The sequence below is a fragment of the Crocodylus siamensis genome, chromosome 3, assembly GCF_052110815.1.
Source record: "Crocodylus siamensis isolate JL-2025a chromosome 3, ASM5211081v1, whole genome shotgun sequence".
NCBI lineage: Eukaryota > Metazoa > Chordata > Crocodylia > Crocodylidae > Crocodylus > Crocodylus siamensis.
In genome coordinates, this window is record NC_143397.1 from 28,665,029 (window position 1) to 28,683,033 (window position 18,005).

Consider the following 18,005-nt stretch of genomic DNA (forward strand, 5'->3'; position numbering starts at 1 on the left):
TTTAAACTTAACTTGTCCCAGTTCTGACCTTACACTTACAGACCCAGTCTCAGTGACAGCACCCAGTCTAAACCTGTAACTGTACAAAAGTTCCATTCACACAAACTGATATAAAAATTGTAGAACCCATTTTGAGATAAATTTAGATCTGTATAGTTTCACACTTATTCTATTTAGGTCAAACTGGTGCATGGAACTTCTGTACACTTTCCCTGGGAAAACCCAGCCCCTGACCCCAGCCCCAGGGCTGCTCTTTTCACACACACCCCACTCACCTATCTTTTGCACCCCCAGCTCCTTGCTCCCCACCAACCAGCCAGCCCTCTCAACCCCCATCCCACAAGCCACTTTGTGTGCAGCCACTTTTATTAGCATTCAATGCTGCCAGAGCCAAGCAGGTAAATCCCAGTGAGGGGTGGTGCATGGGGGATGGTAGTGTAGGTTCACTGTGGGGGGCCCCACCCTACCCATGTGTCAAGCCTGCCCCCACCAACCCAAGCCGTAGGTCGTGCCTGCTCCCTCCCATCAGTAGTGCTGGCCCCATGCACCCCCATCTATAGGTCACCAGCCCCACCCATGGGTTGTGTCTGCCCCCCACCCCTTATGCTTCCCTCCCATCCCCCGGTAGACCCCCAACTCCCCCACTAGGTCCCCCATCCTGACTTACCTGATATTGGGCAGTCATTTTGAATCAATTTACTATCCCCCTAATGCCCCTGCATGTCTGTAATTAGCCTTTAAATTTGTTTTGTATTTTGTTTTTTAGCTGCATGAGAAATCTAACCAAAAAAAAATCAAGGTAGTGTTAGTTAGGCTACTTCAGGTCAATCTTTTTTCCAGAAATGCCAAATTACTCTCTGTGCGCTCTGTGAGTGCCACTCCAATCCCCTTCCCCTGCCTGTTCTGCTGCTCTATTTTCTGTTCCTGTCCAGTCTGCTGCTGGTGTATTGCTTGCCCCTTCTGCTGCATGCCACATGCACAAGCTGCCTGTGCCACTTGTGGCACTCTGCTCAACATGACTTGTTGATTGCCACCTGCATATCTATAATCTTTACTAATTAGTTTGAAGTGCAGATTTGTTGACTTCAAGATGTTTTGCATAACCAATCAATTAAGAAAATTACAGAGGCTGAAGTACTTGGCACACATCCCAAGGCAAGATCTAGTGGAATAATTGATTTGTTTACAACACCGGACAAAAAAAGAGGATATGAAAGACTGCAAAATGAGAAATACATTGACATGATCAAGTTAAATAAGCTTGCATCTGATGAGAGGCAGCTGCATAAGAAGGAGTATCTACTGAAACCTGTTAGGTAGTTGAACAGAAAATAGAGAATAACAGTGACAGCAACTGCAGCTCATGTAGAACTTAACATATAGTTAGTTCTGGGGCTGCTAGAAGAGTAGCTGTGCTAGCATGGAGGTCCTAATGACTAATCAGGCAGGCTTTTAGCAGGAGGTGTTAAAACAGTGCCCTGAAACTTAGGGTTTTGCTGTTTATTACGTACTACTCATTTAAAAAAATTCATCTGTTTTTATAATTTATGTTTTTTATTGTAAGCCACCCTGAGTGTGTTCAGGGGAGAGTGGCATATAAATATAATAAATAAATAAATGATTGTTGGCTGCAAAACCTGTCTGAGAAGCTGCATAAACACACAGGAGGTTACCCTGCACTGAACTTCTCAGGCCACGGATAAACTTTTTGAACACAGATTCGTTGGTTACTTTTCTGTTTAGGAGGCATCTTGCTCTTTTAACTGACCCAGAGTATGTCTGCACCACCATTTATCTCATTTCACCACTCCCTGATGCAGTGTTGAAATGAGATAAATTGAGTCTACTCCCTATAAACTCCATCCACAAACAGAAGTCCAAAGGGGAACTTAGTTATGTGCACACTAAGGAAGCTTTACTACTTTCATTTTTGAGTTCGTACATAACTGAGTGAGCACAGCACACCTCATTGTAGTGCTTCCTGTCATGGTACTGAGGCTATGTAAATATTAGGGGTGTGCGAAACGGGCTGTATTTGATTTGGATTCAGATTTGGATTCATATGCGGCCCAAATCGGGGCCAGTGATTCAATTTGTTGATTCAGATCTGTGTCCTGATTTAATTCAGCCAAATCCGAATCTGAAGATTTGATGCTGATTCGGAGAATCAGCTATTCGGCCATAGGCACAGCTTTACATGTTTTTTCTACATACCTCAAGGTACCAGGCACAGCTCATGAACGCTACAATGGTGGGGCAGATGTAATATCCCACAGGAGTGCAGGCGGGGCCCCACGCATGCTCAGCGGCAAACCCAGAAGTGGAACAGAAGTATTTCTGGTTGACTTCTGGGTCTGCCACCAAGCACACTGTGGGGGCCCCCCAGCTTGGCGATTGGCCACTGAAGGACCCCAGGTGCCCCCCCGGCAGACCCAGGAGGCACCAGTTGCCAAGCTGGAGGGGTGCCAGGAGCCACCCTAGCATGTTCTCTGGCAGACCCGGAAGCGGACCAAAACTGTTTCTGGTCTGCTTCCCGGTCTGCTGCTGAGCACGCTGGGGGACAGCCCCCGCCCCACACTCCTATGAGACGCTCCATCAATCCCACCAATGTGGCATTCACGAACTGCCTGGTACCTTGAGGTATGTAGAAAAAACATTTAAAACTATGTCCGAATTGTCAAATCTTTCCGAATCTCTCCAAATTGATTCAGAGGGTTCCGATTTAATTCAGAGAAATTAAAGGGTCTCTGAATTCGGCCAAAACTCCGCCAAATCGAATCAGTGACTGAAGCTTCGCACAGCCCTAGTAAATATGCCCATAGGGGCCTGTCTCATGTTCACTAAATCCACTTTATACTATTCTAGCAGTGTAAAGAGCCTAAAAGGGGAGATGATGCATCTTTCCACCACAGTGTAATTTTATATATAATATATAATTTTACTCCCACTGTGTTATAATGTTTCCTTAGTATAAATGAGAATTAGCTTCCAAAAATAATGCGTTTGTTTCATTTTCTGTGTTTAGGTTATAATCTTAAGACAGTGGAGCTTTTACTAAATTAGGCCTTGCAAACTATTTCATGAGTCCTGATTGCTTTTTCCTCTAAACCAATATGACTACAACCTGCATACTTGAAACATGAAAGATATCAAATTTTAGCCAATTTTTTAAATGATACTCATTAATGCTTATGCAGCTTTCAGATACAACAGTGATAGGTGCTAGGGAATTCCGTGAAGAAATTAGTCATTTTTCTTCAAGTGGTTGTACACACACATTTCACTGGCAGTATTCATTCAACATTCAATGCAGACGGTTTTCATCAGCAGTAACTGTTGTAGCAGCTCATGTGCCCTGGGTGCCTATCTGTGAGGGCACAGCGAAGTGGAATTGATGAACCTGCGACTCAATTCCTTCTCATTGCTCGAGGCTACAGGAAGAATTCCCAATGGTATCTCCTTACTCAGACCTTGCTTTGACCTGCTACAATACCAATCATCAGACAAGGAAAACAGTTTCTTTGATTGTCACTGACAGCCGCCAGCCTGAACACTTCATTAATAAACTCCAGTTCCTCCTGGATGACTGTCTCAAGGCAGCTACGGGGAACAAACCTATTCTGGTATATAGGCAGTCCCCTCACCTCAAACAACAGGCTTCCTAACTCCCTGTCTCACTGCAGCAACAGACCTTGCAACAGACCCAAATGCAAGCTGTGCCCCCTCATCAATACAGACCACATCATCACTGGACCAAATAACATGGATTATAACATCTGAGGTCCATTCACCTGCACCTCTACCAATGTCATATATACCTTCACCTGCTTATAGTGCCCCTCTGCTGTCACATGTAAGACTAAATGAAAACCAATTAGACATCAATTGCAGAAAGACATACAAACTTGCAGCAGAACAATTTAACCTTCCTGGAAATAGTAGACCGCAGTGGCAGTTCTAAGACAACAAAACCTTTAAAATGAATTTGAATGCAAAATTGCAGAACAAGAAATTGTCCACAGATTGGATTGTGTTAAGCATGTAAACAGGCACTATGGATTCTTATCCCATTACCTGGATTAGCTTTTGTGACACTTTTATCCTTATGGGTTTATTACTTATTCATTCCTCCCAGCACTGAAGAGGGAGTTCCTCTTTCCCCTTCCCCTCTCTCCACCCACTTCCTCACTTCCTTCCCTGCCTTCTGTAATCAAATCACAATTTCTATTTGATACACTGCTCTGTGCATCCTTTCACAGCATCTCTTAAAGTGAGCTTTGGGTCATGAAAGCTGATGTTATACTTCTCTGACTTATAATTTTTATAATCCATAGGATGCAAATCTACTCTGTCTTCTGCCTGACTTCAGACTAATATGGCTAACTACGTCTATCTCCTTGCTCACCCATTCGTCACTGGCAATCCCTCACAGCTGAGGATGATTACTCCCACAGACCAAATAAAACAGAGATTCCCAACCACTGGGCTGCAGCCTAGTACCAGGCCACAGTGGGTTGACTGCCAGATTGTGGCATGAGCCCTCTGCTCAGACCTCCATCCGTCTGCCCAGGCGAGCAACTGGAGTTAAAGCTGCATGGAGGGGCAACCCCAGGATGGAGGCAGCTGGTTCCATGCACCACATCCTGCTGGGCCATGGTATAAAAAAGGTTGGAAACCACTGAAATAAAGGTTTGTAGATGAGTCCATTGATGGCTAAGAAGGCTCGTCCTAGATCTGCAGACTCTTTGGCAGATGCCACAGGTGTTGGCTAAAGGGAGATCAAACCGTGGGTTTCTTGGTCTTGTTTCGTTTCCTTCCATTTCTGTTGTTTTTCTGCCTCCAGGGTGAAACTGTTTTCCACAAAGTAAGGTGTACCTTTTCTCTTAAGGCATCTCCATGGATCCTGTGCCAAGCTAGTTTTTTCCCAATTTGTGATGTCAATGCCACACTTCTTAATGTTCACCTTGAGGATGTCCTTGAAGTGTTTTCTCTGTCCCCACATGTCCTTTGTCCTTGGCTGAGTTGGGATTGCAGCAGTTATTCTGGTAAACATCCATCAGGCATGCTCACACAATGCCCTGTCCATTGCAGCTGATGCTGAATAATCAATGATTCTATGCTGGTGGTGTTAGCATCAGTTAGGATACTGGCATTTGTGCGATGATCCTTCCACTTCTTTGACCTTCTTTGACAGGGACCTTGAGACTCTTGCCAGTATCTCCAGAAATCAGCCTTTCTGCTGATTCTATACACTGATTCTGTATGCTGGGGCTTGGACCCTTCTTCATCCTGGGAAAAATCCAAAGATCTCAGACACTTCACAGACAGTCCTTAAAATGTATCAAAGCCAACCCCTCCCCAACACAAAACACACACACACCATCCTCAATGTCTCAATTCATCTGGAGTCTCAGAATCCTTCAGAAGTTGCTCTCCCTGGGACATCTGGCATTCCTCCAACTAATGCTCCATTCCTCTCAGATGCTTTTGCTATAGAAGAGTCAACTTCCCCTTTACAGGCAGACAATGCCTTGGGTACCCAACCCAATAGTCTCCTTCTGCCTGGGAGTGGTAATTCTTTTTGCCTAGTGTCACTAGGGCAATAAAAATATCTCTGCTAAAGAGATATTTAGCAGTTCTGTCCATGCCCTTTTCTTTAAATGTGTATTCCTTAGTTCCTTGGCTATACCATGTCCAAATCATAAAGACACACAGATAGCATATCAAACTCTATACAGTGATAGCAGCAACATAAATGGATACAGCTTTTCAACAAGACTGCATATGCCATATTAGTACAACAAATGCAATATCTAGTACAGCAAATGCAAATCTGCACAACCTCCACAAACCACCATAGTGAGGTTCATGACAATTATTTTCAACCCTCCTCGTTAAAACTCTCATTGATCAGCAAGAATGCATGGAGTGTTTCTATATTTTATACAATGACTTTTGAGTGTAAAATGTCAGAACAGCAAATATCTATTGCCAAGACTATAATACAGGAGTCCCAAATGAATGTCCCTTGAAATATTAGGGTACAAAATCAGGTACCCTCTTTTTGCTCTTTCTAGCTACATGAATCATACATTCTGTTCTGTATAGGATCCCCTCCTGAGGTGCCCTAACTCTAGATTCTGGGCAGGAGCCAGACACCTAAAACTTAAGCATAGTGGTAAATAACGTATAACTCCACAAAATACATTTGTGGCTGCTTTATTTTAAGATAAAGGCAGCAACAGCAATGCCCTATGCGGAATGCAAGTGAAGTCTAACTTGTAGGTGCCTGAACCCTTTACTGGTTCTAACTCTTAGAGTGTCTATACACATGTTCCTGGAGAGCTGCTGTAATTAAAACACTGCAGCATCCCATGTGTTCTGTATTTCAAAATGGCCATGGGGCATTTTAACTGAAGTTTGTTTGACAAGTTAGTTAAAGTGCCCCTGCCGCCATTTTGATACACATAATGTTACAGCACACTGGATTGTTCTAATTAGAGCACTCGAGCAGACTCAATCGAGTCTACTCCAACACATTGTAATCAGAAGCATGTGTTTAGGCACCCTTAGTTTCTAATCCAAAGAGCATGGCATGTAAAAGGATTGATTAAATCAATAGTATAAAACTAAGACAAATATTACACAAAAATTGTGTTTTTAAAAAAATTATAAAAAATGTACTTGAGTACCCCCATATGTAAGTGATATCATAATGGCATTTACAAAATGTAAGGAAGCTTTATAATTTAAACTTCAGGTGGATACATGTGGAACTATCCTTTATTTTACCTTTGAATTAATGGAGAAAGTTAAATCTCATCTGCCTAATACAATATTTTATTTACACAGATGAAAATGAAAGGCTGAAGAACAACATCCATATCTTGGAAAAGAAATTAAAGGCTCATGAACAGGTGAGACGTGACTGGGCATTTTATATGCAAAGTAAAAAGAACATTTATCTACCATATATTTCTTTCAACCAGAGCCTCTCAAGAAATGATTTTTAGCTCTTTGAGTAATTGGAGTCTGAAATTCTGATTTTCCAGTATTAATTTTGTGTAGTTGCAGCATCCCTAAACTTGTTGACAGGTACAACAGAAAACCACAAAAGCTTTCTAATCCTTAAAGCTAAATTGTGTCTTTTCAGCTATGCTCTGTATTTGGGGAGTACAAAGTGGTAGCAGGAGCATGAAAATGTAGTCTGAATTTCCATGAAATTCTGTGACTTTCCTGAAGCCCCATGAAAACACACAGAACTCCACCAACTTCTCAACATGCTCAGTCTGTGACTTTTCTGTGACTCAGTTGTCCACCTGCCCCTTTCCTTCTAATAACATCACCAGTGCTGGTTAGCAGTGGTGTTAATTGGCATTAATACGCTGCATTAAGATGGACTCTAATCTAAGATAGCTGTGAAAGCTAAGCAGGGGCACAGCCGGTGGGGAAAGGAATGCATCTACCCTCTCTTGTATCTTAAATCTGCAAATAACTAAAAGCAACCTTATTACGGATTTTTTATTTCATTTATATTAATCATGAGCTATTTAGTAAAACAAACATATCAGTATACGGGGTTATGTCAATAGTCTGGGGATTAAAAGTACTGCAAGATGAGATGTAATTATTTTATGTAGGTAATTTGATATTATTACCTACATTATAAAAGGTAATATAGGTGCTTTGGTTTAAGGAATTTCTCAAAATTATACATTTTAAATGCTATATAAAGCACAGTCTAATAGTCATAACCTAATAAAGTCAATATAGGATTATTACTTAAATCCTAGTTTGAAGCCCCACACCTGAACCCTGGGTTGTTGTTACTTCTCCACAAGCCCTGCTCCACTAGTAAGGGGAAAAATTAACAGTATTAATTATACTAGTACACAATTGTCTACTGATAGAGTTGCGCAGATGGAAAATAAAACTGAAGACTTCACTCAAGATATGGAGATAACTGGACACCTTGAATAGACCAGAAAGAGCAGAAAATAAAGAATACTGTATAATATGAAAAGTAGACTTAGCTATGAATGTTCTGTTTCACAGGAATTTTTCTAACTAATCACTATAACATTTTCCTATGAAATAATTGAGAGATTTATGGCCTAAGTGACAGCTAATTATGAATGCAAGGAACTGGCAGACAGTACCTTCTTCTCTATTCCCTTTTAAGTATGTAGTGAATAATGGTAACCAGGGTGGTCCAAGTGGCTAAAGATTTGTTACAATATATTTCTTACATTCTCAGGAATATGAGAGTCAAATCAACAAACTGGTGACAGAAATTAGAAACAGAGAAGAAGTCCACAAGATGGAATTAACAAAGGTTTATTGTGACATGAACAGAAAATGTAAGTTTTCTAAAGTCTACAGGTTCGTGGAGTTGGGTTAAACTTTGCTGAAATGAATAGGTGTAGCAGGTCTTCATATAAGCTAAATGTACAAAAGAAGTAAGCATCTTTATGGAACTAGAGAGTTGAAATTGTAGCAGTCTCCACCCATGTCATTGGTCCAAAAAAGGCACATGCTAAGAATGTGCAGGCAGAGGGGTGTACAGGGCTCTGTTTTAGCAGAAAATCAGGAACAACTGGATAGAATGAGCACGGGGAATATGGTCCTGCTGGGTATGTGCTGACTGCAAAAGTGAAACTGGGAACAAAGATACAATCTCATAGTTTCATAGTTTCATAGTAGCTAGAGTCGGAAGGGACCTAGGCAGATCATCCAGTCCGACCCCCTGCCTTAGCAGGAAAGAGCACCGGGGTCAGATGACCCCGGCAAGGTGCTCATCTAACTTCCTTTTAAAAATCCCCAGGCTAGGAGCCTGCACCACTTCCCCTGGAAGCTGGTTCCAGGCCCTAGCCGCCCTGACTGTGAAGTAGCGCCTCCTAATATCTAATCTAAACTTACCCTCCGCCAGTTTGTGACCGTTATTCCTGGTCACTTCTGGCAGCGCACGGGGGAACAGGGACTCCCCCAATACCTGCTGATCCCCCCTGACCAGTTTGTAGCAGGCCACAAGGTCCCCCCTTAACGTTCTCTTGTGGAGGCTAAACAGGTTCAGGTCCCGTAGCCTCTCCTCATAAGGCCTGCCCTGCTGACCCCTGATCATACGAGTGGCCCTCCTCTGAACTCTTTCCATATTGTCCACGTCCCTCTTGAAGTGTGGCGCCCAGAACTGGACGCAGTACTCCAGCTGCGGCCTGACCAGTGCCGCATAGAGGGGGAGGATCACCTCCCTGGACCTGCTCGAGATGCATCTGTGGATGCATGACAGGGTACGGTTGGCCTTCTTGACTGCCTCCCCACACTGCCAGCCCATGTTCATCGTGGAGTCAATGACGACTCCAAGATCCTTTTCCGTCTCCGTGCTGGCAAGAGGGGAGTTCCCCAACCTGTAAGTGTGGTGCCGGTTCTTCCTCCCCATGTGCAACACCTTGCACTTATCAGTGCTAAACCCCATCCTATTCTCATCCGCCCACCGTTGCAACCTGTCAAGGTCAGCTTGTAGCCTATTGCACCCTTCTAGTGCGCCCACATCCCCCCACATCTTAGTGTCATCAGCAAACTTGAACAGGGTGCTTTCTACCCCCTCATCCAAGTCACTGATGAAGATGTTGAACAGCGCGGGCCCGAGGACCGAGCCCTGCGGAACCCCACTGCCCACATCCTTCCAGGTCGAGAAGAACCCATCCACTACCACCCTCTGGGTGCGGCCCTCCAACCAGTTGGCGACCCATTTGACCGTGTGGGCATCGACACCACAGTCTCCCAGCTTTTTGATGAGGACAGGGTGAGAGACAGTGTCGAAAGCCTTCCGGAAGTCCAAAAAGACTACATCCACAGCAACCCCTGCGTCTAATGATTTGGTGACCTGATCGTAAAAGGCCACCAGGTTGGTCTGACAAGACCTGCCACTGATGAACCCATGTTGGTTGCCCCTGAGCATGCATTCCCCCGCAAGGCCCTCCTGGATGTGTGCCAGGATAATTTTTTCAAAGAGCTTACCCGGGATTGAGGTCAGACTAACTGGCCTGTAATTTCCCTGGTCCTCTTTTTTTCCCTTTTTGAAGATAGGGACCACATTGGCCCTCTTCCAGTCCTCCGGCACCTCGCCAGAGCACCACGAGCGCTCATAGAGCCGCGCCAGGGGTCCCGCAATGACCTCGGCCAGTTCCTGTAGAACCCTAGGGTGAAGATCGTCCGGACCAGCGGACTTGAACACGTCCAGCCTCTCCAGAAGTACCCTAACTAACTCCTCGCTAACCCTTGGCCCAGGCGTGTCTCTCTCGGGGCCCGAGGGGGGCCCAGCAGGGAGGTGGCTGAACTGGTCCCTACTTAGGAAGACAGAGGCAAAGAAATCGTTAAATATGTTAGCTTTGTCATCTGGCGTGATGACTAAGTTGCCCATCGTGTCCTGCAGGGGCCCCACATTACCCGGGACCCTCTTTTTACCCCCTATGTATTTGAAGAAGGACTTCTTATTGTCCTTAATCCGGGAAGCTAGTCCTATCTCCAACTCTGCCTTGGCCCTCCTGACTGCCCCCCTACATCCTCGGGCGACTGTAACATAGTCCTTCTTGGTGATGACCCCATCTCTCCATTGGGTATATGCCTCCCTTTTAGCAAGGAGACATTCCCGGATGCTCTTAGTGAGCCATGGGGGTTTATGTGCCCTCCTGCTCCCTTTGACCCTTGTTGGGATTACCTCCCTTTGGGCATGGAGGATCATCTCCTTAAGGAGCAACCACTCACCTTCGACATCTGATTCCCTTCCCCTCTGGGTCCTCAGCGCTTCCCCAACGATCCTCCTTAGCTTGTTGAAGTCAGCCCTCCTAAAGTCTAGGGCTGTTGCCTTGCTGCAGCCCTTTGCCACCTTACGCTGGATGGTGAATTCCAGCAAGCGATGATCGCTGTCTCCCAGGTGGCCCATCACCTGCAGCCCCCTCACCAGGTCATCACCCGTGGCCAGCACCAGGTCCAACAAGGCGTCTCCCCTGGTGGGACTGTGCACCTCCTGGGTTAGATGGAGGTCCTGCACTCTGGCTAAGAACCGACGTGAGCGATCAGACTTGGCTGACTGCTCCTCCCAGCAGATGTCTGGGAAGTTCAGGTCCCCCATGATGACCACATCCTTAGCCCTCACTGCCTCTGTAAGCTGACCTAAGAATTCCTGGTCGAGCTCTTCTCCCTGGTTGGGAGGTCTATAGTAGACTCCCACCGTTAAGTCTCTCTCCCCTGGACTGCCTTTTACTCTAACCCAGAGCACCTCAGAGTGCCCCCCCTCTACCCCCTTGCTAATTAACGAGGAAGTATATTCCTCCTTGATGTAGAGTGCTACTCCTCCACCTTTCCTTCCTATCCTGTCCTTCCTGTATAGCCTATAGCCCTTGACACTCACCGCCCAGTCATGCGATGAGTCCCACCACGTTTCTGTGATCCCTACTATGTCAGGGCTGGTGACAGCTAGGAGGAGGGCGAGTTCCTCCTGCTTCTTCCCCATACTTCGAGCATTCGTGTAGAGACATTTGAGGCCCTCAACGGTTGTGCCCACTGACCCCCTAGTCTCAGCAATGCCCCGTCCCCCATCGCTTACCTGTTTCTTCCTTTTGACCATTGGTCTGGGCTCGCTGGCTGTTGCTGGGCCTGGTAGTTCATCGTCTCCTCCGCCCTCATCTTCCCCCTCCCCCGACGAGCCTAGTTTAAAGCCCGCCGAAGGAGGTTCACCAACCTGGAAGAGAACACACGCTTACCTTTAGGGGAAAGGTGGAGCCCATCCCATCCCAGCATGTCTCTCATCACGATGTGCCAGTCATGGCTGAGGAAGCCAAAGCCCGCCTCGAAGCACCATTCCTGTAGCCTCCAGTTGGTCTCCGCAATGCACATCTCGTGACGTCTGCCTCGACCGCTCACTGGCAGGATGGAAGAGAAGACCGCCTGTGCGCCCATCTCCCTCAGCATGCCTCCCAGAGCATGGTAGTCCTCCATCAGGCGATCAGGGGCTCTCCTGGCCGCATCGTTAGTACCCACATGGACAAGGACCATGGGGTAATAATCCGTGGGCTGGATGATGGACTGGAGCATCCCCTTCACATCCTGAATCTTCGCTCCGGGCAGGCAGTAGACCTCACGCGCTGAGGGATCCTGGCGACAGATGGGGCCCTCCGTACCTCTCAGGATGGAGTCACCAATCACGATGACGCGACGCTTCCTCCTCTTAGGCCTCTTGACTCCCGCCGCCTGCACAGGACATTGTGTGCACAAAGTCTCCTCCCTGGAATCTTCCACTGCTCCCTCCTCCTCCAGGGCTGCCAGGACCTCATATCTGTTCTCCAGATGGACAGGAGGAACTGGTGCCGCAACATGGTTAATAGCCCTGGCGCGGGAGACCGTCTGCCACTCAGCAGTGGAGGGCTCATCCCGGGCTGCCCTCTCCTCTGTTGTATCACCCTGCAGAGAAAGAAAATACCTATCAATTTCCTCCTCTGCCTCACGGATTCCCCTCAGCCTGCTAACCTCCTCCAGGAGCTCCTGCACCCGCTCCTCCAGGGTCCTAAGGCGGATACCTACAGGACAGGTGCAGGAGTCCCCAGTCCCTGCCCCCCCAGACCTTGCCAGGCAGTTCCCGCAGGCCAGGGGGTTGGAGGACGGCAGCCCCCCCGAGGGCTCTGTCTGGGTGGAGGCCTCGGACAAGCCCCGGGAAGGCCGCGCCCCCCGGGCAGGGGCCCTGGCAGAACTCCGTGTCGACACCATCGCAGGAGTTGCTGCCCTTACTAGCAGAGCAGGGGTCAGCCTCCGGGCCCCGCCTGCTCGCCCGCCAGCGCGAACGCCACCGCAAACGCCGGCGCGCTCTTACAGACTGCACCTGTTTGCGCGCTCTGTTCGCGCGGCTCAGGAGCGCGGCTCCCTACTGGCTCAGCTAAGAGGGACCCGGGGGGCTTCCCCTCCGGATCCGGCTCAGCTGCGCCGGCCCCTCAGTCCCTCAGCCCCACTTACCTTAGGGGGATCAGCTGCTGCTGCCCCCTCAGCTGCTCCGCTCGCCGCCGCCGCTGCTACTGCTGCACTCTCCTCCGCTCCAGGTCCAGAAAGGAGGCACACGTGTGGGAAGGACACACGTGCGCCTGTGTCCCTCTTCTCCCCCCTGCTCCTGACCTCCAAGTGGCGGAAGCTACGTCAAACCGCCGTTTATAAAGGAGGCGGTTTGAATTACCCGCCGCTGCCTTACCCACCAATCAGGCGCTCCGGTGTCACCGGAAGTGCCTGTCAATGATCCCGCCCCCTGAGCACCCCCACTGGGGGGATCTGGTGAGACTGGAGCCTGCTCCCCTAGGCTAGTCCCGGGGGGCACTCCCTGGCTTGGGGGACAACCCCCTAGCCCTCACCTGTTTGCGCGCTCTGTTCGCGCGGCTCGGGAGCGCGGCTCCCTACCGGCTCAGCTAAGAGGGACCCGGGGGGCTTCCCCTCCGGATCCGGCTCAGCTGCACCGGCCCCTCAGTCCCTCGTTGTTGATTAATTCCTGCTGTGCTCAGGAAAACAGAAACTTTTACATTGCAAAAACTTTTACATTACAGTGTTGTTGCAAAAAATTGCGGTCCGTTTCTTGGAGGCCACTAAAATCACAGACACACATTAGATGGCACAAAAGGTGTATTTGCAAATAGGGTCAGAGCAGAGTCAAAGACTCAGATTACTCCGAATCCACCAAGAAATTTTTGCAGGCTGTATTTATCTTTTTCCTCCTGGGCATGTGTGCAGAAACAGGAACTCTTACAGCTCATTTCCGTTTCATACAAACATATATGTGGTTACATCACTACATCCATCACATGTACATTATAATTAACTACTTAAGCATGCAGGGCGGAGAAGTAAATATGCATCAGCTAATCAAGCATGCTCAGAAAGTTCTATAGGTCACCAAGAGTTTAAACCCCCCCTTTCAAGGACACAGTCAGTTGAATTCCAGCTTCTATAATCTGCATGAGAAAGGCTAGGGGGAGGCTGGGGGAGAGTCTGCGATTTAAGAAAAACTGTGGCAAGGCTGGCCAAGGAAAAAAAAAGTCCTTGGCAGTGTTTCTTTCTTATCAGGCGCAAGATGCAAGCTGTGCATTTCTAACAATACTCCATTTCTAACAATATTCCATTTCTAACAATACTCCATTTCTAACAGTGTAATGGGGTTCCCCAGGCACCCCCATTACAGATGCTCCCCACCAGTTTTAGGGCAGTCTGGCCTGCTCTTTCTGCCATGCCTTTTATGTAAAATGAATATATGTAATGCAGGAGACTGCCCCATTTGCGGCTCTGGTGCCATGGGCCAGACACATGGCTCTGAACTGCCCATACACTGTGTCCCATGCCTCATAGATGGCATCCAAATCCACTACTCCCCTGGCTCCTTACTGGGCCATACTTGGCCTCTGGCCCACTTAGACCTCACTGGGTCTTGACCCCTTGGCTCTTCACTGCACAACTCCCCCAGCCTCTCACTGGACCACACTCACTCTGGCCCCTCACTGTGCCACCATTATCCGAACACTCACTGAGCCACACTTCATGCTCTGTATGCCTCAGGTCCTTCCCAGTGGAGTTTGGCCCCTCTCTGGGCCTTTCACACCTCAGGCCTCAGGTTCCTCCTAACAGACCTTGGCCCCAAACCTTTCCTCTCCATGGGATGACTCAGAAGTCAGTGGGGGCTGAAGCTTTTTGGCACCCAGAGATGACTGTAGCCAGGTGCGGGGCCCAGATGTGGCAGTGGTGGCAGCAGTGGGGGGCATAGCGAGGGTGGTGAGTGGCCCCGATTTGCAACCCCTAGGAACGGCCCTGCTAGCACCCCATCCTCCCCTTTCACTGGGGAGGCAGAGGTGTAGCATTTCCTGGGGGCTGCCCCACTACAGGCAGTCTCACCACACCATCCAGTCCCAGCAGGGTGTAGTTTCAGGTCCTACCCTGGACCAAAAGGAACCGCCTCCATCCCTATAGTTCCTACCCTAACCTCCAGGTGTTACAGGAGCTGCAGCCCTCAGGCATGCAATGTTATTCCTCCAGCTCCCAAGGTTCTGATTTTATACCCTGTCTGCCCAGCCCTCCTTTAATCAGGCAGGTGCTTGCAATCAGGCTACACCTAATTGGGCCTAAACTCACCCACTGGCTGCTCCACAGCCTGTCTAATGGTCTGAAGGTGGCAGGCACAATTAGGGTAGTGGCACAATAATTTGCAGATTAACAAGATAGTATCAAAAAGGCCGATTCTATCACCAGCTTCTTTGTATAACTAAAATACGCTGAATGTTTGGCCAAAAACTTAAATGAAGAAGCATAACTCTGCATCATGAATAGGAAGTGTAAGTTTTCTGAAGGCTGCACTGAGTTTTTAGCATGTCCAGAGCATGTCATCAAATACTTAAAGGTCAGTTTCTCATTCTCACTATTTACCAATATACCCATTGTACAATAGGTAGAAAAATTTATACCTAGTTTGGAGCTCATTTTGCAATCTTTACACTAGTGTAATTAGCCATTAAACTGGTGTAAACAGAATGGTGATATAATATGGAAGCATATACCAGAGAAACTTGCTTTAACCTTGTGTAGACTTACCTTCCCATTCACTCCACCCAAGAAAAATCAGGGATAAAATTACAGTCATGTAAATTACAATAATGCCATGTCAGATATCTATTGATACCTGGGACTAGCTGTTGATATAGAGGGGCCTGCTCTTTCACCACTTAATGGCAAGGCTCCATAATAGCGCCTATTATAAGTGGTTACCCCCAGATACGTGCTCATCTGTGTCTCCTGAATACACAAACCAATGTAAATTACAATAGAGTCCTAGGCCCTTAGATCACTCCTGTACATTATTTAAAAGAAAATTCTCTCTGAAGTTCTAAGACCCTGTAAAAGAGAGAATCCACTTTGTGGTAAGGAGTGGGAATGGACTCCAAATAGTTTTAAGAGTGTGGTTTTTTGGTCAACTGAAATGCATTATTGTAAAATCATGAATACTGCAGGTTAATGAAAACCTTAATACATGGGAGATGTTTCCATTCAAATCTTTGTTCTGGAAAGTGGTACCATAAATACGGGTACCAAAAATATCCCATATAACAAAATAAAAAGAAAAACCCTATACGACTTTAAGTTCCTTCAGTTTATGCTTTTAGTTCACTTATTAATTTATTCCACAATATAGCTTCTGCCATCTTTTAAGTCTACTTTGTTAATACAATGAACTCTCTTGTAATTATAATATGTATATGTGTTTATATTTTAAAATTATAATGTTCTGTCATTTGTGTTTCTGTTTTCAGTTGAACTAAAAGAAGAAGAACATAAAGAACAAATAGGGAAAAAAGAGCTGGAGGTTTTAGAGTTAACCAGGCAACTGAGAACTCAAGATAAGGAGAAACAGAATGAGATAATCAAACTACAAATAGAGGTATGTACTAGGAAGTCAAATCAAAGAACAACTAGATATATCTTGTTTATATGTATATTTATATAGAAGAGTCTAGATTTTAAAAAAATTTACCATTAGTAATAGTAGGTTTGGAGTTATATATAGTCCTTATGGTCCAGAGAATATGTGAGCAAGGATTTTTGTAGGTGATATCTTATTTTGGATCAACTGCATAGTTAGGAGAGATTTCATCCACAGAAATTCTTGCCAGTTAGTAATGTGATATGGCTGCTCTGTTCTCTATTATCATAAAGGGCAAATCCTGCAGTGTACATTGTTTGAGATGTATGGGTTTTAACTGAGCTGAGGAAAAAGTCCTTGACCCCCTCAAAGATGGCTGTGTGAAAGAAATTGGGGTTTGTTCTCCTTCGTGTGTGTGTGTGTGTGTGTGTGTGTGTGTCTGTCTGTCTGTCTGTCTGTCTTATACAAGTTACTGCCATTTGCAAATGGTGGCATAACTAAAATTTAAGGAGAATAAAAAGTATTACAATATAGTCTGTTCTTATTTTTGTGATAGAATTGGTTTAAATACAGCTGTTATCCTTGTGAAAACATAGCCACATGTAACTGGAAGGATGGATAAATAATTCGATTTTTTTCTTTTTACTTTTTGGGTTTCACAGTGCTCAGAAGAGATCTGCATATAAACCTCGAGAGCCTGGTGCTCTTATGCTGTAATTTACAATGTGCTACCAAACACTTAAGTAGAGGTCTACACATAGATTGTAAGCCTCAGGGCCAGAGATGTATTTCACACCTGAGGTTGCAAAGCCACTCTATTTCTGCCAAATAAACAAATCAGAGTTCAAATCCTCCACATGTTAAAAAAAAGAAAAAGCACAACTCTCAGGACTGGCGTCTTCTCGGCACTAGTGCACAGGTAGAAAATGTGGTTCATGTAGCTCTCAAGTCCTAAGCTAGATAACAGCACCCAATGTCTACACCAAGGGAATTTTCCACTAGCTGGTAAGCTGGCATTATGGTCCCTTTGAACCATCAGGACCCAGGAAGTGGGGCAGTATTTTTCAAGCTAACATTTAAAAATGAAGTTGTCTCATTATCTCCAGATTAAGTAGTTGCAATGCCCATGGGTCACACTGCCAGTTACAGTTAAAGGTACAAATACATGCAGAACAGTGAGAATTATACCTACATAAGTAAAGACATTTTCATCTGTTGGGCTTTTAACTTTTTTTTTCTTGTTTATTTTAGTTCAATGCTAAATTAGCAAGAGTTCAGAATAAAGCAACAAAATCATTTCCAGATACAACTGCCTTACCTCAAAATATCTACAGAAGGGTATGTGTTTAAGCAATACTGCTACTTGTATAGAATATCTAGTGGGTATTTGTGGATGATATACAGTGCTTCAAAGTGCAGCTGTGCTTTGAAAAGGATTTTGTAAAATTATCCTTGTAAAATACAACTGATATTGTAAAAAAATCTTAATATTGTAGTTAAAAATGTCCCAATGCCAACAGAATATTGTGTTATATGCTGATTCTGTATTTCAGTTCCAATTTGTGTGAAA

General features: G+C 46.0%; 1 protein-coding gene across 1 annotated transcript in view; it reads left to right on the top strand.

Annotated features, from left to right (window-relative positions):
- CCDC152 (coiled-coil domain containing 152) overlaps window positions 1-18,005 on the top strand; it is a 34,205-nt gene that overhangs the window by 15,635 nt on the left and 565 nt on the right. The window contains exons 4-7 of the mRNA XM_090038022.1: window positions 6,853-6,917; window positions 8,258-8,360; window positions 16,326-16,453; window positions 17,687-17,773. Of these exons, the coding sequence (XP_089894148.1) occupies window positions 6,853-6,917; window positions 8,258-8,360; window positions 16,326-16,453; window positions 17,687-17,773 (383 nt within the window). The remainder of the gene's footprint in view (window positions 1-6,852; window positions 6,918-8,257; window positions 8,361-16,325; window positions 16,454-17,686; window positions 17,774-18,005) is intronic.